The sequence below is a fragment of the Dama dama genome, chromosome 32, assembly GCF_033118175.1.
Source record: "Dama dama isolate Ldn47 chromosome 32, ASM3311817v1, whole genome shotgun sequence".
Classification (NCBI taxonomy): domain Eukaryota; kingdom Metazoa; phylum Chordata; class Mammalia; order Artiodactyla; family Cervidae; genus Dama; species Dama dama.
Genome location: NC_083712.1, coordinates 30,525,127 through 30,546,131, shown reverse-complemented (window position 1 = coordinate 30,546,131; position 21,005 = coordinate 30,525,127). Strand labels below are relative to the sequence as shown.

At 50.0% G+C, this 21,005-nt stretch overlaps 1 protein-coding gene and 1 long non-coding RNA gene across 4 annotated transcripts in view; one reads left to right on the top strand and one right to left on the bottom strand.

Annotated features, from left to right (window-relative positions):
• Window positions 1-6,840: 6,840 nt before the first annotated feature.
• Window positions 6,841-7,875, bottom strand: LOC133050463 (uncharacterized). The gene is made up of 2 exons (XR_009691625.1): window positions 7,744-7,875; window positions 6,841-7,214 (listed from the first exon to the last, which is right to left on the bottom strand). It is a non-coding gene; the product is annotated as an uncharacterized LOC133050463 (long non-coding RNA).
• A 193-nt stretch (window positions 7,876-8,068) lies between these two features.
• PRAG1 (PEAK1 related, kinase-activating pseudokinase 1) overlaps window positions 8,069-21,005 on the top strand; it is a 46,150-nt gene continuing 33,213 nt past the window's right edge. Inside the window, exons 1-3 of one of the 3 annotated variants that reach the window (XM_061134916.1) lie at window positions 8,069-8,192; window positions 13,192-13,623; window positions 15,419-17,253. In XM_061134916.1, coding sequence (XP_060990899.1) covers window positions 13,282-13,623; window positions 15,419-17,253 — 2,177 coding nt within the window. In that variant the 5' untranslated portion in view covers window positions 8,069-8,192; window positions 13,192-13,281. Of the gene's footprint in view, window positions 8,193-9,131; window positions 9,362-13,191; window positions 13,624-15,418; window positions 17,254-21,005 lie in introns of those variants that run through there. The other 2 variants (XM_061134917.1, XM_061134915.1) reach the window with 2 other exon arrangements.

The window sequence follows — 21,005 nt, the reverse complement described above, 5'->3', positions numbered from 1 at the left end:
GGAAAGTCGCAGTGATGGGGCTATTGAACCACAGTAAAGCACGCGATGTTTTCTCAACCCTGATTTATCTGGCAGCAAACAGCCTGGAGTTTCTGTGATGTTATAGAATTATGGATCCATGTACCTCCTACGGGAGTTTAAAAACCGATGGCCTTTTGAATGACTAAGCTCACTGACCTAAAGATACATGAGATTTCTCAGACCTGCTTCATCTTTCACACACTGGCAGTTCTCTCAAAGTGACACAGGTGATCTCTCTAAGTGTGATAAAATATATATAACATAAAATTGACTGTTTTAACTTTTTTTAGTGTGCAGTTCTGTGGCATTAAGCACATTCACATTGCTGTACATCCAACACCACCATCCATCTCCAGAACTTCATCTTCCCAAACTGAAACTGTACCCATTGAACAATAATTCCCCACTCCCCCTTCCCAAATGCCCTGGCAACCACCATTCTCGTTTCTGTCCCTATGAATCTGACTACTTTAGGTACCTCGTGTAGGTGAAATCATATAGCAACTGTCCTTTATTGACTGGCTTACTTTACTTGGCATAATGCCCTTGAGGTAGCATGTATCAGAATTTCCTTCCTTTCAAAGACTAAATATTATTTCATCTTTCTCTTTTTATAAACAGCTTTATTGAGTATAATTTACTGAGCATAAAGTTCAACCATTTTGAACTTTATGTGATTCAGTTACTTTTTAGTAAATTTATCAAGTTGTCCAATCATCATCACAATCCAGTTTTAGAACATTTTCATCATCTCAGTAAGATCATCTCCCTGCCCATGTACATCCTCACTCTAAAATCTTTTTTCACTTTCCACCATGGGCAATCACTACTTTCTGTCTCTGAAAAGTTGCCTTCTTTGGACATTTCATATATCTGGAATCATACATTTAGTCTTCTTTTGTGTCTGGCTTCTTTCACTGAACACTTTGCATAATGTCCATCCATGTTGCCATATGTATCGGTATTTCACTCTTTTTTATTACTGAACAGTATTCCATTGTATGGATATGTCACCTATTATTTATCCATTGACCTGCTAATGGATATTTGGGTTGTTTCCACCTTTTCACTATTACAAATAATGTTGTATGAATATTGGTGTGCAAGTTGTTGTATGGACATACTTTCAATCCTCCTGGTTAGATATCTGGAAATGGATTTGCTGGGCCTTATGACAAATTTACAGTTAACGTTTTAAGAAATTGTCTACTGTCTTCCAAAGTGGATGTGCCAATAGGAGGTTTTCTTTAGGGTAACTAAACAGATCTTTCCAATGGGTTTGTTTTTATTTTGTGACCCTTCCCAATGTAAAATATTCTGCTGCTTTTCAACTCTGACCCCAGCTCAGTCAGAAAGTCAAGCAGTGGGCAGGATGAATTAATTCTTCAAATAGTTCTCATTTTCACATCCTTAACTCACAGCTAAGTTCACATTAAAACTAAACAACCTTTAAAGCTCAGAAGAAGAGTTATAAAACATTCTATGAGACCTCTGGCAAGTTATGTTGGTCATTTAGGGCCTCAGGGTCCCACTTGTCAGAGAAGATGAGACCAAGATGATTTCTAATGTCCATTAATGGCAACTAGGGAGGTATCTACCAACCCACAACAATCCTTTGTTGGCTTTGAGATACTTAGTTTACACTGCCTGGGTGTGGAGGTGAAGAGTTTCTCAACCATGCATATGCAAACTCAGTAAGGGAACTGGGACTTTCCCCTAACTGTGGACCCTAAAATTGGAGAAACAAGGAGCAATAGATGAAAGAATGACCCTTCTCTTCCTAAGGCGAGCTAAATGAAGCGACACCATGACCTTCTTATTCCAGTGAACTGCCCAACATAACATGCATGGTGGACATTAATTAACATGCCTCTGAGGTCATGTTTCTTTTGAGTTGACTTTTAAAAATCTTGATCGTCTGTCTGGAAGTGGTAGCGTATATTACTCATTGGAACATGTGTATCTTAGGAACTGTATTAATTTCCTAGGGCTGCTCTAATAAAGTACAGTCATTCTTAGGGGGGCTGGTTCCAGGAGTGCCCCACATACTCAAACCCACGGATGCTCAAGTCCCTTATAAAATGACATAGTTCAATGAATACATTTGGCCCTCTGTATCCCTAGGTTTCATATCCTTGGATTCAACCAAACTGTAGATAGAAAGTCCTGGAAACAGAAGGTTGGCTGTACCAAAAACTGGGTAGCTTGAAACAACAGAAATTTATCATCTCACAGTGCTGGAGACTGTAAGCCCCAAATCAGGCATTGCAGGGAACATGCTCTCTCTGACAGCTCCAGGGAAGGATCTTCCCTCCTGTCTTAAAACTCCTGGCACGCACTGGCAATGCTTGGCCTTCCCTGACTAGTAAATGCATCACTTGACTTACATGGCCTTTCTCCCCTTGTGTCTTCACACTGTCTGCCCTCTGTGAGTCTGTCTCTTGGTCCAAATTTCCCCCTTGTAAAAGGACACCAGTCATCTTGGGGTGCTGCTGCTGTTCAGTCGTGTCCGACTCTCTGCAGCCCCACAGACTGCAGCTGCACCAGGCTTCCCTGTCCTTCACTGTCTCCAGGAACTTGTTCAAACTCATGTCCATTGAGTCAGTGACGCCATCAGGACCCACCCTAACGCCCTCATTTAAATTTGGTCACGTCTGTAAAGAGCCTACTTCCAAATAAGCTCACATCTGAAGTACTGGGGGTTAAGATTTCAACATATTTTGTGGGGGGTGGGGGTCAGTAAGGAAACAAGTTCAACTCATAACAGTAACAATTGGGGAAAAAAGAAGGTTTACAATAAGGTCTCTGTCACTGAAAGCACATCTAACTGTAATTATATTATAAAAGGGGGGGAAAGTGTTTTTCTTCTTCAACACCTGACATGAGTTCTATAGCACTTGAGCACAAAGAAACATAACAATCCTGAGCCCTTGACTCTCAGTCCCATGTGGGTTGAGATTCTGACATCTGCAGTCATTTAAACAACTGTCTTCAGTCTGGGGAGGGAGAGGATCTATTCAGTGCCTGGGATAAAATACTGTTAATTATTTAACATGGTTTATCCTGAGTAGTGCTTCCTAGGACTAAAGACAGGGAAGAATGGGATGTTGGGAATGGTTTTTTTTAAAAGTTGGGACGCATGGATGTGATTCCATAATCATAGGACGGGGATTAACTTGAATTTCCACACCTTCAAGAAGGAAGAGAGAATGTCACGTTGGCAATTGAAAGAGCTGATTATCACTCAGGAGTAAAGAAAGACAGGTGTGGGGCCGGGTTCATTTGCCAGAGTGAACCTTAATTGGCTTGTGGAGAGTATCATCTTCTAGCAGAGGGACAGAGAGAATCCAGAAGGGCTCCTCACAGAGGACTTTCAAAAGACCTTTTTCCCTTCTCTCCTTACACTCGCAGTCCCCTCCATGAGGGCTTGGGGACTCCAGCTGCCTCCCAGGCAGACCCAGCACAGCCCATGGCTTTCAGGAATTTCATCCTGTCTCACCGGCCATCACCCTCCTCCCCCTTTTAAATTCACCTTTTCCCTCCCCGCACCCCTATAAGCCTATCTTTCCCACCCCATCTATGCTCCCATTTGATTTAGTTCTTCCGTGGGATCCGCTGGAAACTTCTGCTGTTAGAAGCAAATTAATGAAGAGTTTAAGCTGGTCTCAAATATGCAATGCAATGCCCCACGTGCAATGCCCCACCATGTGCAATTAGCAGAAACCTGGAATTCTCTTGATAATGCTTCTCCCTTCCCTCCAAGAGACCTCTTTTCACATGGCTCTGGGTTACACACGGTCTGGAAGAGAGTTCCTCAGTTTCATGGCCTCCCCTAGACCACCATGTTTCCAATCTTTCCCCTCTTTGTCTCATCTTTGCTCCTTCCTCACCACGCCCCTCCAAGCTCTTTCATTTCTCCTATGGCTCCAGACACCACTCCACCAGGAGAACTTCATTCATCAGCTGACTATCCCACGCTTCAGACTCCAGAGACCACAAATGAAGTCCTTTGACTTCCTTATTTGTACTAATGACACCAACCTTCTACCAGTCTCTTGAGGCAGAAGTTCTGTTGGTTTTCTTTGCTTTCCCTGCTCCCCTTCAGCAACAGCACTGATCAGGAAGCGTCCAGTCCCCGTATCTCCCTCTCAATGTCTTTCCAAACCATCCATCCTACATCCGCACTTTCCATTCCCCCTGCCACATCCCTTATCAAGCCCTGACCTCCCACCTGGACCACGGTTAGACACTCTAAGCCTGTTTCCTTGTCTCCAATTTCTTCTTCCACTTCTGATCCACTTGAGATACAAGATCCAGATAGAGCTAATGAAAAATTAACTTGGATAGCGTCATTCAGCTGTTCAGAAATGTCAATCCTCTCCCGCGGGTTTATTTGAAAAGCAAGTCTTTCCTGTCCAGTGCCCCACGCCATCTCCAGGCTTGTCTCCAATAATTATGCTCCAGTCAGATTGGATAAGAAATCTCTCAAAGTCTTCTGCCTCGCCCACATCCATTCCTTTGCAGATACCATTCTCTCAGTCTGGAAAGTCCCCACTGTCCACAAATTGGAATCCTTCTCATCCTGCAAAGCCCCTTCCTCCCTGAAGCCACTTTGTGTTTTGGTCTTTTCCTCCTTTGAATTCTCACCGCCCCTAGCTTATCTTCCTCCCATAGCGCTTTTATTTGTTTCTCTTTCATCTTTCTTTTTTCCCCTATATGCCCTCATCCTGTGCTACATAAGGAGAAGGCACTCAGTAAATGTTTCTAATATTTGAGGTCACTTCTCCAGTTGGGGAGATACAGGTTTGGATTGCTTTGGTCCAATCTTGACACTAAACCCTCCAGTACCCCTGCTAGTATTATTTTCCTCATCTTACCTTTTCACCTTTCTAATTCCAAATTACTTTACCTTATCCACCCCAAAGCACACCACCTGCCCCAGCCTTTGTCCTAATCTCCCCAAATTTAACTGCTCTCTTGTGCAGACTGGTGCTCCAGGATGAAAGCCCTGAAGGGAATCGCTCTTCTTTGAGGTCTGATGTGTATCAGGGAAGCCAAACCCTGCAGTTAAAAATGTCGTGAAAACGAACTGATAAGTAGCTAGAAGCAAAATGCTGAGTATACACAAATTCCACTGCACTACAGAGCGCAGTTTGGAAGTTCAAGCAAGAATTGTTTATTAAAATGCATGAGCTTACCGTAGCTTCACTGAGAAGGCGATAACATACTCAACAGTTACTGGTGGAGCATTGCATAAGAGAATGGGTATTTTGTGTGGATCTAAGCAACTCTTGAAGTATTTTTTCAATTCTTTTCATTAGGCTAGAAGAAGCCAGCTTTAAGGCCATGTCACTGGCATTAAAAGAGGCACATTATACATCAGCAACTAGAGCATTTACTTCGTGTGAGCACAGCAAGAGGCTTGAAAACACAGTTTATTTTGCAGAGAGACTGAATTAATCCTTCACTTGCTGTCCCATGCCACAGAACTGCCAATTCTGCCATACTATATAACCCTTGCAGTGAACTGAAAGTCACTCAGTCATGTTCAACTCTTTGCAACCCCATGGACTATACAGTACATGGAATTTTCCAGGTCAGAATACTGGAGTGGGTAGCTGTTTACTTCTCCAGGGGATCTTCCTAACCCAGGGTTCAAAGCCAGGTTTCCCACATTGCAGGCGAATTCTTTGCCAGCTGAGCTATAAGGGAAGCCCAAGAATATGGGAGTGGGTAGCCTATCCCTTCTCCAACGGACCTTCCTGATCCAGGAATTGAACTGGGGTCTTCTGCATTGCAGGCGGATTCTTTACTAACTGAACTATCAGGGAAGCCTTTACTTCTTATAATTACGTATTTTAACCTGTTAATATACCAGAGACAAATTAAGTAAAGAGAAGGAATAAGGGGGAACAAGAGGTCCTCCTGTGTGTTCCCTTCTTGGGGTGGGTGTCCTCAATGGGGCTTTACAGAGGAAGAATGTAAAACCTTTACATTACAGAGGAAATATCCAACCTGAATCATGGGGACTAGGAACTTCTCAAACACAGGGGTTTTCCCTCTTCCATTTTAACAGAATGGAAGCTTCCCAGATGGCACAGTGGTAAAGAATCCACCTGCCAATGCAGGAGATTCAAGAGATGTGAGTTTGATCGCTGGGTGGAGAAGGGCCCCTGGAGTAGAAAATGGCAACCCACTCCAGTATTCTTGTCTGGGAAATCCCATGGACTGAGGAGCCTGGTGGGCTGTAGTCCATGGGGTTGCAGAGTCAGACACGACTGAGCATGCACACATGCACACCTTCTAACAGAACTGCAGGCACCTCCTGATGTCATTTTTATATTTCTCCAGCGATGACCACTTTGTCCCTACCTGCTTTTCAACACCTTCCCCTCCTGGTTTCTCTGTAAACGAGTGGGACTGACCCTTCAATTTTGCTGGCTGCTGCTGGAGCCTAAACTGAGTTTTCCTTCCATGTTTGTTCAAATGGTTTCCCATCATTTCGAGAAGAAAGAAAACCAGAGCTGGATGACCAGTACCAGGGGAGGGTGGTGTGGCAGAGTGGAACTGCCCATCAGAGGAGCCAGACTGCCCTTGGCTCAAATCCCAGGACCAAGACCTGTCAGCCCACGGGTCCTGGCAAATTACGTGGCCCTGTGCACCTTAGTCTTCTCTGTGAAATGGGGATGATGTCCCTCTCATGGGGTTGCTTGGCATAGGGTAGGTATTTGACAAATGTTAGTTCTACTTCACTAAACCTTAAACCCCCAGTTCTATTCATACTCAGGAGAAATTAGTGACATTGGAGCAAAGGAAGGCTTTGTTTATTTATTTTTTAATATCCCTGTTAACATTCTCCATTTCTCACACAGAAGGCAAATCTCAAACACATGTCTTCTCCCCACCCTCACCCCACCTGCCCAGTCCTGCCATGTCAACTAGGTGAGCCCAGGAATCTCAAGGAGAACCAGCCTCCTTCTCTGTGCTGGGCTGGGTGGAGGCTCACGGGCGAATTCTGATGGGCTCCCTGGAGGAGGAGGACCTGCTGGAGTTACTGGACTCACTGCCTCTCTGGGGAGGAGGAAGGAGCACCCAGAAAGCCACAGGTGTTCTTCGAGGTCTTTTCTTCCTATTCCATTTCCCATTTTCTCCCTAGCAGGCAGGCACAAGGTGGTGACCTGGATGCTAGTTCCCTGAAGAAACACCCAGGTCAAGGTTCAAGCCTGTTGCAGGCGGCAGGAGGAAGGGAGAGGACTGACTGGGTCATAGGCTGTCATACTCTCTGTTAAACGATTTCTAGCCCGAGGACTATCTCGAACTCATTCTATCTCAGTGAATGAGTCACTTACCGGAAACGGTGTAAACACAGGTGCAATACTGGCTCTCCGAGCTTGGAGGAAGACCAGCTCTTCCTGCAACAACCCTTGCCTTCCACTTTCAGAGAACTTGAGTTCAAGGGGCTACGCCAGGTGCCTGAGGCCTCAGTCGAGGGACTGAGGACTCCCAGTTAGGCTGGGTGGTGCGTCAGTCTCGTTCTACCCGCAACAAGTCACTGACAATCTCGGGGCCCACGCAACTTTCGGTACGCGTCTGGGTCCTGATCTTATCATCCCCCTGCGCACCCCCAGATCTGGGGCCGTACCCTCCATCGCCTCTCCCTCGTCCTCCCCGGGTCTCGCAGAGCAGGCTGGACGAAGGGATCCAGGACACCCACATACCTACCTACGCGCACGTTATGGGAAACCGAAACTCGCCCCTGCAGAGCCCCGCGGGGCCATCCTTGGAGAAGGGTGCAAAGGGGCGCTCGCTCCCGGGTCGGACGGCGCCAAGTCTCGGGCTGGGGGCGGAGCCTCCGTCGGAGCCGCAGGGAGGGGCGGGGCGAGGATCGCCGGGAGGCGTCGGGGGCAGGAGAGCGAGCCTGCCGGCGGGGGGCGCGGGGCGGCGGCCGGGACCGCGGAGGTGCGGCGGGGCCGGCGGGCGGCGCCACCGGAGGCGGGAGGGGGCGGAGCCGCGCTGGCAGCTGCTACCCGGCCGCCGGGCCCGGGCAGAAGACGCCGCCCGCGGCCGGGCACGCACCGCGCGCACACTCTCCAAACAATGCTCCGAGGCGCCCGGCGGGGCGGCTGGCGGCTCGGAGACCCGCGGCGAGGCCGGGGGAGCGCGGCCCCGAGGTGAGCCCGCGGCGCCTTCTCCCAAGTCGGCCTCTTTTTTTGTCTAGCAAACGTGGCCGCAGAGGGGAGCTCCGGGGGAGCGCGGCGATTGCAGAGCAGGCGACCCCCGTCGGCGTCCCCTGGGGGTGACAGGCGGTCGCTGGAGGAGGGTGGAGCGTTCGGACCGCGTGCGCCCCGGGTTGCGCCCGAGGTGGAAGCGCAGAGCCCGGGCTGGGGGGTGGGGGGTGAGGGGGAGGACCGGGGAGCCAGAGGTATGTTTTCGATTCATTCGAGAATCGCGCTCTTTGGGAAGGGGAAACTTTCCTCGAGTTCCGGCAGCGGAACCGATTGCTCTGGTCTCGCTGGTCTCGCTGGTCTGGCTGCTGGATTTGGGGCAGGAGACCGGAGCGCTTTGGGGATTGCTATTGTGGAGACTGCCGTTCCGCGGCCGCAGGATTGTCACAGGAACAGAGAGGGAGAGACCGCTCGGTGGCTCGGATCGGGACCCCGGGCGTGATGCTTTGGGACGCCAGGTTAGTTGCTGCCTGTTGGGCAGCCCGCAGTTGGATGCCAGCCTGGGGGTCTCCAGGGGGAACTAGACGATACCTTCTTCCTGAGCGGTGGCGGAGCCCTCTGAGAGGCTATCGTGAGCACGCTGTTAACCTTTGCTTGTGTTGCCTCCTCCTCCCCCGCCACACACACACACACACACACACACACACACACACACACACACACACACACACACACAAATAGAATCTCACACACACACACAGAAAATAGAATCTCTCCACTTTCCGGTCCTCAGTGAGAACGCGAGGAGGCAGGGCCGGCTGACTCTCTATTTCTCTCAGGTGAAGCTCAGCCAGTGAGCACATGGCTTTGCAGAGCCCACAGCAAAGCCCAAAGGTCTAGAAGGGAGGAGTTTTGCAGGGCATCCAGCCCAGAGTCAGGTTGGGAAGGCCCTGTTGATCACTGGCCTGAAAAGCCCCTTCCCCTTTTGAGCCGGAAATTTGACAGGAAGCACTGGGGAATTATGCGGTTATTTCACTATCTTGGGGTCTTGTGGAATGCGGGTATCTTCCTTACTGGTTTAGATTGTAGTGGGTCTAACCCACAAAAACCACATTCCTGCTGCTGAGATTAGATTACATAGCGCTGGAGAAGGAAAAAAGAACATAAAAAGTTGGGTGAGTAGCATGACTTACCCTCTGTGCGTGTGGGTGGTGGGGGGAGGCAGGAGGTTAGGCTTACTTTCTCCTTTCTGCCTGGGCAACCCCTGTCAATGGAGTGTTGAAATCCAGACAAATTTCCATAAATATACCTCTTTTGCATTCATTTAATTGTATTTAATTGTAAAAAATAGATAAATTTTTTTAGATGACTGTTTTCTGGAATTCTCTCACTTCAGGGTAAGGCATGAGCAACTTTCACTGCAAGTGTGAAGGGCATTTGGAGCCCAGAGGTTTGATTTTGTGGATCTGGTCACCATTGTTTGGATTCTTTTTCCTATGAGGTGGGTGTGTATCTGACAGCTTCAGTCTTGCACATTTTAGCCACAACTCTGGTGCAGAAGTTTGCAGAGGCAAAGATATTTTATCATGACTTGGATCAGAAAGAATGCTGAGATCTTTTTCTAATCTTACACTGCTGCCTCCCACTGAAATGGGGGAATTTGCATAATTCTGAGGGCTGCCTGCCCTCGGAGGTAAGGAATGTGGGCTGGGAAGGTGCCATTCCCAGGCGGTGGAGAGCTGGCACTGCGAGGCAGGCAACGCTCATGCTTGGTGAGCGCCACTTGAGTTTTTCCACTGTCTTTTGACTTAAAATAAATAGATAGTTCCAAGCCCAGAACCTCTCTAGACAGAGAGAATCCTTTCTGGCTTGATGTAGTGATAAATTCTGTTTGCTGTGACTGAGGAACCAGTTTTAACAGGATGTGTAGTGAGTCAGTGATGGTAAGGAGCCCAGGGCTTCATTCTGTTCCCGTCTTCATTCTTTTTCCCCGAAAAACCTTTTCCAGTCTCTGAGCGGTTGACATGGTGAAAGTTGTACCCACCGTCGGAGAATTTCAGAGCTGAGGATGGGAGCGAGGAGGGTGTTCAGGAACTGGTGAATGTTGGTAATCCGACCAGAAGTCCCAGGGCTGGAGTGGGCCATCTGCGCACAGGAGGGGACCTTTGGCACCAAGCAACCGTGACACGTTTGGGTCGGTTATCTGAGCAGGAAATGAGGTGTGGCCACCCCGCGTGGCTTTCTTTGCCCCCCTCTGTGGATGCCTCACTCCTCAGGCAGCCCAGCCCTGTAAGGAGCTGCAGGAAGGAGGTGAGCCCACTCAGAAGCGATTCCCCAGCCCTCTCCCTCCATCCCGTCTGGGGTGCAAAAGCCTCTGCCTGCAGTAGAGGAGGCCAGGATTCCCAGGAAAGGACCTCTCCCCGCCTCAGGGCAAGGGTATGGAGCTTTGCCTTATTGAACAACAAAATACCCCCTCTACTTTTTCCTCTTTCCAAAATCCTCCCTGGCATGGGATTGTGAGAGAAAGAAAAACCTTTGCTTTCATCCTCTGCTTGTTGAAGCTTAGTGACCTCTTCTGGGGAACTTGGCAAGGAACAAACCTGCCACTTGGGTATATTTATAGGAGTAGAAGAACCCAACTTGTAATCATGTTGATGAAGAAGATCCTAACAATGGTCACGAAAGACAGATACTTGTCTTTATTTCAGAGAGTTCATTTAGCTTAAAGATGCAGTGGGCTTCCTGGTTAACTTTGGAGGAAAAAAGAGGCTCAATGTAGCTTCAGCTCTCATTGAATAGGCACCCCAGTCTGGGAGTGTGGGAGATCAGAAAGAGAGCTCTTCCCACAGAGATTCTGGAATGATCTTTGGGGCTCCTGGCTCATTCCACCTGGTTAGTCCTGTTGATGGTGGGAGAGCAGCAACCTCAGAGCCAGTTCTCACGGGAGGAAAGCGGAAAGCAGACCCTGGGGCCAAACCCTCTCTATTTAATGAGTCTGTTCACTGTAGATTCTTCAGGATGATTTTCTCCTGAACACTGTCCTTCTGAGAAGTCAGTTCATTTAAGTGAGGAAAGGAGAGTAAGAAGCAGCAATCGACTCAGTGTAACGTGCGAGGTGACGTGAGGGGCTACCAGCAAAGTTGGCTTCTTTCTGAGGAACCCCTGAGCGCTCCGTGCCTATGGACATGTCTCAGTTTATGTTCTTGGCTTTGTTTTCCCATTTGTAAGATGGAGGTGACAGCTACCTGATGGGTCTTATTCGGGTGAACTGGTTAAAGTCTGCAGTCCTTCGAGTTTTCCCCCTCAGTGGTGAACTTACTGAGTGAATTCTGTGGTGCAAACTCTCCACCTTCAGTTTTACTCTCAGAGGAAATAAACTCTTTCAGCAAGCTGACTGCCTCCCCTCCAGGGTTCTTGTTGTTCCCTCGTGTCCTACTCTTTGCGACCCCATGGACTGCAGCACGCCAGGCTTCCCTGTCCATCACCAGCTCCCGGAATTTGCTCAAACTCATGTCCATTGAGTCAGTGATGCCGTCCAACCATCTCGTCCTGTGTCATCCCCTTCTCCTCCTGCCTTCAATCTTTCCCAGCATCAGGGTCTTCTCTAGTGAGTCGGTTCTTTGTATCAGGTAGCCAAAGTATTAGAGCTTCAGCTCCAGCGTCAGTCCATCCAGTGAATATTCAGGACTAATTTCCTTTAGGATTCCTTAGGGTTCTCATGGGGAAAATCATTGTGAGCCATGACTCTTCTAGTACAGCCTACTGTACAACTACTTCTTCTAGCATGGTCTATCCAGACCAGACCACAGGGCTGACATGACCATGAATCTCTCTTTCTGTTTCCCCCAGGCCTGAAGCTCTAGGTCTATTGATCTCACTAAGCCCTGGGTTGAATAAGGCATATTAAGTAGAAGGGTTGGAGAATTCCAAAATGCCAGACCTCCCAACCAGGACCCCCTGGGGAGCAGCTAAGATCACATCTCTCCACTTTCTCACCCCTTCTGTCTCCACCTTCTGACAAGTATGGGTTGCAGTGCTGATCTCTGAGCCCAGGCTTGCCTCTCCACTCATATCATTCTTGGTTAAAAATTGTGGCTTATTTTCCAGAAGCCACGATTTCTACCTGCTGTCCTATTTGGAAGTTCTCATTTCTCTGAGGCCGAGTCCCAGGCTCTAGACCCCATAGCAGCAGGGGATGCACAGATCAGCCACAAGCTTCTCATCTCCAGCCCTGTGTGATTTCTTCCCGTGACCTGCCCGCAGAACCTCCTGGTGCTCAGGATTTTAGGGGACTGAAGTATCTTTTGCACTCTCTACTCATGCATCAGGGGCTTCCCTGGTGGTTCAGGTGATATAGAATCTTCCTGCAATGTGGGAGACCAAGGTTCAACCCCTGGGTCAGGAAGATCCCCTGGAGAAGAAAATGGAACCCCACTCCAGTGCTCTTGTCTAAAGAATCTCATGGATAGAGGAGCCTGGTGGGCTACAGTCCATGGAGTCACAAAGGGTTAGACACAGCTGAGCAACTCACACACACACACACACACACACACACACACATGCAACAGAGCTGTGTTTAGATTTTACAGCTTTTTAAGACCACCCCACTAGAAAGGGGTTAAGATCCTCATCACAAGTGGGTGAGGGCCTTGGAATAAATAAAATAGTCATCTTCACCTCTTTTCTTCTTTCCCTTCTGCTCCGTAGTCATATCATCAGACTCTGATTGATCATGCCCCATCTTCCCCCGGGGCTCAGTGGTTAAAGAATCTGCCTGCAATGCAGGAGACCCAGGAGACAGGCATTTGATCCCTGGATGGAGAAGATCCCCTGGAATAGGAAGTGGCAACCCACCCCAGTATTCTTGCCTGAAAAATCCCATGGACAGAGGAGCGTGGCAGGCTACAGTTTATGGGGTCGCAAAGAGTCAGATAGGACTGAGCATACACTAAGCGATCCTCTGGCAGGGAAGATCACTGATCAGGCAAGTGTTCTGCTTTTCCAGGAAGTCGCCCGTGGAGCCCCTTCTGTCTTTCCGGAGACCACACCAGCAAGCCGAGTGCAAGATGAACCAGCACCCCGTCCGCTGCTCAAGATGCTCGAGACCATCCCACTGAACCCCGAGAGCCCGAAGATGTCTGCGTGCAGCGACTTTGTGGAGCACATCTGGAAGCCCGGGTCCTGCAAAAACTGCTTCTGCCTGCGCAGCGACCACCAGCTGGTGCCCGGCCGCCCCCAGCCCCGAGTTGGCTGCCTGCCCCCTCCGCCTCGCCTGCCACCCAGGCCCGAGAGCGGCCGCCCGGAAGATGACGGCCTGAGCGGCTCGCCCTACTCCAAGCCCACCATCGCCGTGAAGCCCACCATGATGAGCTCCGAGGCCTCGGATGGGTGGACAGAGGCCGCTGGGAGTGCCGGCGTGAGTGCCGACGTCGCGCAGGTGAGGCTGACTCAGCCCCGCGGCATTTTTACAGGGGCTGCTCCTGTTGTAAGGCCGTGGTGACTGGCGGGCAGCCAGGGCGAGCTGTCCCGGCAGGACTCCTGCGGGACGGCTTCCCGGGCAGCTCGCCCTAGACTGCTCCCTCCTGACTGCTGCCCTCTCTTCTCTCTCTGCACTCCTTTCTCTGGGTCCCTTCAGGCTAAGAACCATGAATGCAGTCCCTCCAAGTTTATTTGGAGATTGTATCAGGACACACCCACCAAAATGAAGCGTTTTTCTAAAAAGTTTAAGAAAAAATTTTGTTTTTAGAGATCATCTTAAGTATATACAAAACTAGGAAGAACTGCCTAACAAACCCCATGCATCCACCACCCTGCCTCAAGAGCTGGAACAGTCATCAAATCATGATCACTCTCCTTCCATTTTTATCCCCGCCCCCGCCCTCCCTTCCCCTCTTTTCCCCTAAAGCGAACCCCAGGTATTGCATCATGATAGTACCTCCTTAAAAAAATTAAGTCTTTATACAAAATATCATTATCACACTTAAAAATGTCAACAGTAATTCTGTATATCCTCCAATTCCCAGCCAGTGTTCATATTTCTAATTTGGAAGCTTGGATTTTTCCACCTTTGATCTGGGATTACTAAAGACAATTACATCCTTAGAGAGTAGACCATTCTGCTCATCCCTTGCCCAACCCCCCTACGCCCTACCCCCGCTGTTGACCCTGACCAAGGTCTATTTAGAGGGCATGTGAAGCCTGCTGCCCCTAGACATGTCTTCTAAGAAGCTGCATGTCTAAAACATATTCTTAGGACTTCTCCTCTTTACCCGTTCTCGTTTTCTTAAACTGTCACGGTGAGTGGGTCAGGAAGGCTTTGTGAGCTTATGTGAAATCAAAAGTCAGTTTTAAATCAAGGGAGGCTTGAATGAGGCAAGCCACCTCCTGGGGTTGCTCTCAGCTTCAAGTCCCCTGCAAAGCTGCTCCATTTTCCAGAAGCTGGTTACACTCATTCCCCAGGCTTTTCTTGGTACCTTCAACCTTCACATATGTAAACCAGGAACTCTTTCTAGTTTGGATCATCTTGGAAAGGAGCCAGAGGCCAGCCCTGCCTCGAGGCTTCTTTGAAAGTGGGGGTAGGGGAGATTTTAGAAGGGAAGGAGAAGGGGACTGTGATTTCAGTGATGGGAGTGACTAGCCTACGTTACTGTCTCAGGCTCAACTAGTCCAGCCACTTATGCAGGTTTGGGCTGAGGTCACTGCCTGTCACTGGGAGAAGGATTGTAGCTCAGAGTGAGTGATGCGAGGGAACCAGGGCCCAGCTCAGAAGGGGCCCCTCACCCTTCTGCCCTCTAACTGCCCCCCGCCCCCCAAGGTGTTTTTAAAAGCCTTGTGACTTTGTTTTCTTCCTGCCCTGAAACCGTTATGGAAAGACTAATGAACACTAAGCAAAAATTCAAACTCTTATTTTCAAAGCTCATGGGAGAATTCATCTCATCCGGCAGTTTTGAGGGAAAAGGCAAAATGTTCTTCTTTAGTGTTTTTTCCGCTCAGCCAAAAGAATAACAGACATGGGCGGGAAGCGCAGTGTCTGGGAAGACCAATGGCTCCAGGGGGCCCCCGTGATGATGAGAAGGCCATGGGGAGATCAGAGGGTAGGCGGGCAGCCTGGCTCCTTCACTGTGGCTCGGAAGACGGTTTCCAGTGTCATGGCCCTGCCCTCTCACTTTCTCTCTCTCCCTTTTTTCTCTGGCAAGGTCTAATGTAAGTCTTTTAACCTTGGGGCTGTGTAGGTCATCTGGAGACGAGCCCCCGGCAAGCTCCCCCTCCCGAAGCAGGAAGACGTGCCAATAGTTTATCTGGGCAGCTTCCGAGGCATCCAGAAGCCTGCCGGGCCCTCGGGTCCCACAGATGGGGGTCACCCCCGTAGCCCCCCCACCTATGCCATGGTTGGCCTGCACAGCCTAGAGCCCCGTGGGGACCGGAGTGCCGCCTTCCACCCAGTGAGCTTCCCAGACGAGAAGCTTGGACGAGAGGATAAACCAGTGATCCCCTACCAAGAGCTAAACTCCCCGCAGGAGAGCTTCCGCCAGAAGCTGGCCGCCTTCTCCGGGATGACTTCTGGCTGCCACAAGGGCCCGGGGCCCTACCCATCTGCTCAGCCCCTGCGGGAATCCCTGCCCTCGGAGGATGACAGCGATCAAAGGTGCTCGCCCTCGGGGGACAGCGAAGGGGGAGAATACTGCTCCATCCTGGACTGCTGCCCCGGGAGCCCAGGTCCGGAGGACGCAGCCCGGGCCGGGGGTTCCCGACACAGACAGGGCGGTGGGGACTGCTCGGCCGCCTGCTGGGAGCCGCGGGTGTGTGCGAGGCCGCCTGAGGAGGAGAAGCGGGCTTTGAGTTTCCCCAGGGACTGCTGCGGCCAGGGCCCGACCGAGAGCCCGCCCCGCCTGGGCCCCAAGAAACAGCCCCTCGCTTCAGAGGCTGCCAGCTCTTCGGATGGCCTCTCCTGCGGGAGCGCCAACAGCCGTGCCAGCAGCCCCCTGGCCCCCCATCTTGAGAGCAGTTACTGCTCCCTCCGGAAGGAGCCTGGCCCGGGGAAGCAGCAGGACTCCGGCTGCCACGGGGTGGCCTCCAGCAGGTGCCTTGGGCAGACTGGGGAACCCCAGCCCCCAGCCCACTCCAGGGAGGCTGCACAGCCTGAACCCATCTATGCTGAGAGTACCAAGAGGAAGAAGGCTGTTCCAGTGCCTTCCAGGCCACAGGCCAAGGCGGAACAGGGGGCAGGCACCCCGGGCCAGGCCCAGGTGCGGACAGTTAACACCTGGGCTCAGAAAACCGCCTCTGCCTGGGGCCAGGACAGGGAAGGCCTGGATGTGGCCCCCCAGATGGCGGCCACCATCACAGTCATGGCGGCCCACCCAGAAGAAGACCACCGGACAATCTACCTGAGCAGCCCTGACTCCTCGGTGGGGGTACAGTGGCCACGGGGGGCCCCGAGCCAGCAGGCTCCTGAGGCAAGCGGAGAGGAGCCTTCAGCTGGGCAGGGGCTCGGCTCCAGGGAAAGCTGCCATCGTGGTGCCAGCGAGACCACGGCCAAGGGGAGACCTGCCATCCCCCCCAAGATGTCCAGGAGCAGCCCTGGGGGGTCCCCAGTGTCCCCCTCCACCTCCCCGCTATCCGACCTCAGTGAAGGGAACTCGGGCGTCCCAGGACCCCAGCCTCCATCCAGAGGCCCCGCTGACCCTGCTTCTTCCTGCCGGGCCAACGGCGTCCCCACCAGCGACTCTGCCAGGGGTTCCCTGCCTGCCTCCAGCACGTCAGCCTTGGAGCAGAGGCGGCCCCGGCCCCAGGCCGGTGCCTGGAGTCGCCAGTGCCGGATCGAGGAGGAGGATGAGGTGGAGCAGGACTTGCTGAGTCAAAGTTGGGGGAGAGAGGTGGAAAATGGCCCCTCGGACTCGGCCAGCTCCTCCGCCTGGCACCGTCTCCGCCCTACAGACGGCTCCTCTGGGCAGAACAGCAAAGCTGGGACTGGGATGAGCAAGTCTGCCTCATTTGCCTTCGAGTTCCCCAAGGACAGAAGCGGGATTGAGGCGTTCTCGCCTCCCCCGCCACCTCCAAAGTCACGGTAAGTACGACTGTGTGTGCATGCAACCTGGTGTTGGGGTGGCCCTGGAGGGGGTGTTCGTCCAGCAAGATGGAGGCGTCGTCCAGAAACCTAGGTCTTTGCTGCCTCCACCGAGACATCAGGCCAAGGTTTGGTGTCCTAATGAGGGCCACCTGTGTCGGCCTGCAGGCACTTGTGCCTTTGTGTAAACTTCTGCTTGGTGCTCAGCACACAAACACAAGCAGTGCCCTGCCTGGGACTGGCTATGAGGAAGGCATCTTTCTGAGAAGCACTGAGAGGCTGTCCCTCTTGGCTGGTGCCCATCCTCTTACAATAGGGTGCCTTTTGTTTTCTCCATTTCTCTGAAGTGTCTTCAGCAGGCTTTCACCACTCCATCCAAATCCTGAAGTTCCTCATTTAAACATGCAGAAGAAGGCTCTAGGAGCCTATGCTACAGAATCTCACGAGGCAAAGAGAGGGGCAGGCAAAGGAGCAATACCAGTGCGCTCCATAAATTGTAGCCGTGATGGCGATTAGACTTTGGGGGCAAAAGCAGGTTGTAGGAGGCGCTGCACATGCTTTAGAACTCTCAGATGTGGGTTTTAAAAGAAAATAAATACAGATATATAGTTTCATGGTAGCGTGCTGAAACTCACAGCTTTCTCACTGTTTTCTCCTGCCAGTTTAAAGTTCCTCTCAAAGGCTTGAGAAAAATAAATGCTTTTTTTTTTTTTTTTTGAAGTATTGAGTTGTGCATGGAATTCAGATTCTGAGGCGGGGAGGGGGGAGGGGGGAAATGGCCCTCAATTAGAGCAAAACTGATTCCTCTCAGGGAAAGGAACAGCCTGCTGTTTTTCCAAAGATGACAGCCCTTCCGAACACTTTCTTTAGTCGTGCCATCTCCACTGGTTCTGTTTCAGCTCATGTGCCTCCAGGTTGATGTCAGAAGCAGGGAATTGACCACAGAGGGGAGCGACTGTGACACTTGACTTTGAACATCAAGGCGTCTCAGGCTATGACGCGTCCTAACGTGGGCTTTTTCTGGGAGCACTGCTTTGTTCTGGTGTTCAGTTGGCCTCCTGCCATGTGTAGTAGACAGCCATCCTCCAGATCTTTGGATGAGCATAGACTCTGGGCTACAGAGTTTTCTGTTTTCGCTCGCTGACTGAATGGGGGGTTCCACAGCTCAGAAGAGCTCCCACTTTATATGGCACTAACTATGGGCCAGGCATGGAGCTGAGGGACTTAGACATATTAACTCATTTGATGCTCAGAGCAGATCTAGGAAGTAGGAATTACCATCCCCAGTTACAGATGACAAAACAGAGAGAGAACTGAGTAACCTGTGCCAGGATCACATGGCATACTTGGCAGTCTGCCTCCAAAGTTTGTGCTTCCAAACACCTTAGACACATCAGTGTATGGAGGAGTGGGCAGGGCATTCAAATAAATCATGGGCATCATGTCTGTCTGCCTCAGACCTGGAGGGCTTAGTGGGAAGCCTGGGCTTTGGAGCCAGAAAACTGAGTTCATGTTGCGTCTGTCTCACCTACATGTTAAGTGATCTTGAGCAAGCCACTCATTGTGACAGAGCAACTTCAAGTTACTCTCCAAAATGGGCTAATAATAACAATACATTTGTAACACCCTGTTGTTGAAAGGCTCAAATAGATGAACAGAATCTAATGCAGAGATTAGTTCTGTAGGCAAAAGCCACCCCGAGCTGTCAGTAGTAGCAGGAATACCCACACCCTATAGAAATGGAACTGGCCTGATCCGAGGAACACCACCTGAGCCTTGGAGAAGGAACTAAAACTTTCTTGGATAAGAATCACAGGGTTTGGAATAACACCAGTCACCATAGCAATGTGACTCAAGTAGAATCTTCGCTAGCATCTAGGGTGGGATCAGAGTTTTGGAGGCCAGTTTATTAAAAAACAAAACCATTGAATTATATACAATTCACACCAGGTGGGAAGCTCAGAGGTTCTAGGTGCCAGCTCTTTAAAAACATTTTTTAAAAAGTTATTTTCAGAATTTTGGGGAGAAAAATCTAGGAAATAAAATTAACTAGCTTAAGAGAACACAGAAAAAAAGGAAAGAGCATCTGGTACTATTTAAAATAAATTGAACTAGTATATATATGTATATATATATATATTCATTTGGGGAAGACTTTTTCAAGCATTACCAGCATTCTCTTTTGAATCATTGCACATCTCCCACGAGTATATAAGAGGGCAGGCTCAGGACCATAAGTTCAGTTCAGTCGCTCAGTCGTGTCCGACTCTTTGCGACCCCATGGACTGCAGCATGCCAGGCCTCCCTGTCCATCACCAGCTCCCTGAGTTTACTCAAACTCATGTCCATTGAGTCGAAGATGCCATCCAACCATCTCACCCTCTGTTGTCCTCTTCTTCTCCTGCCTTCAACCTTTCCCAGCATCAGGGTCTTTTCAAATGAGTCAGCTCTTTGCATCAGGTGACCAAAGTATTGGAGTTTCAGCTTCAACATCAGTCCTTCCATCCTTTAGGATGGACTGGTTGGATCTCCTTGCAGTCCAAGGGACTCTCAAGAGTCTTCTCCAACATCACAGTTCAAAACCATCAATTTTTTGGTGCTCAGCTTTCTTTGTAGTCCAACTCTCACATCCATATGTGACCATAAACTGACTTTTAATTGTAGAACTTGGTACTGTATTTACTGAGGTGGGTGCCAGGAACCCACAGCCTTCAAACCTAGTCAGTCTGGGTGATGGTAAATCAGAGTATTGACCACAGTAATAGCCCACGGTTCATCCAGCACCGCACAGGTGGCTGTGACAAGCTGATGTCAGTTTTCCAAGATGGGAAAATGTTGGAAGGTCTTTGAGCAGCATCCAAGGTTAACTATTTCTTCACATGGGTCGTCTCTTCAATGGGTTTTGTTTCTGAAGCTCAGCCTCACCTATGAACAAAGATAACAACTGTCATGATGGGTATGAGGTCCACTCAGGACTCCAGAGAGAGGGGCTGTTCTTCCATGCAGGGTAGTGTTACTTTTTACTAACAGGCACTTAAGCAGGTGAGTGAGTGCTTTCTCAGGCCACTATAGAACAAAGAAATCATATGCTGGATTTCCAATGGTCCCATTTTACAAAACTGACCAACTCGGAGGGGAAAAAAATAGATGTTGAGAGTGACCTGGCTTTCCTGTGGTCTTGTTTTGAATGTTTGGCAGTAGCTTTTCTGTTTTCTGAGATACTGTCCTCTGCAAACTCCCATCAGGGTTCCTGAGAAAACTCTTGCTGCAATACCATGTAGGATGAAGATTCTCAATACTCATTTTATGCCTGAAAGCCATGTAGAGGTATTCAATTCCATGTTCAGCCTTCCTCCCAGGCAGGTGAGGAGGTCCTTTACCTGCTGCTGCCAAGGCAGCCTCCTACCTGTGTAAGCTCACACCTGCTCAACCTGACCAGTCCCACTGAGTCTCTGGATCACCCCTGCTCCAATTTAGGGCAGATTTAGAAGGTAAGGAACAACACATACTGCTGGTTAGAAAACAAAAACCTACAGGAAAGAGATGTGCACTTCTTAGTTTAAATGTCACATTCGAGACTTAAGGCAGTTCAGTGACAGCAGCCAGTGCCTGGGGGAGTAATTAAGGTGTGAAAAAAATAAAATTTATTTCTGCCTTTTATTTCCTCACAGATGCAAACCTGGTTTTAAATGACTTACGGTTTTTCAGTGACAAGGTCAATTAAGGGAAAATCATCTGATTAGTGCCAAACA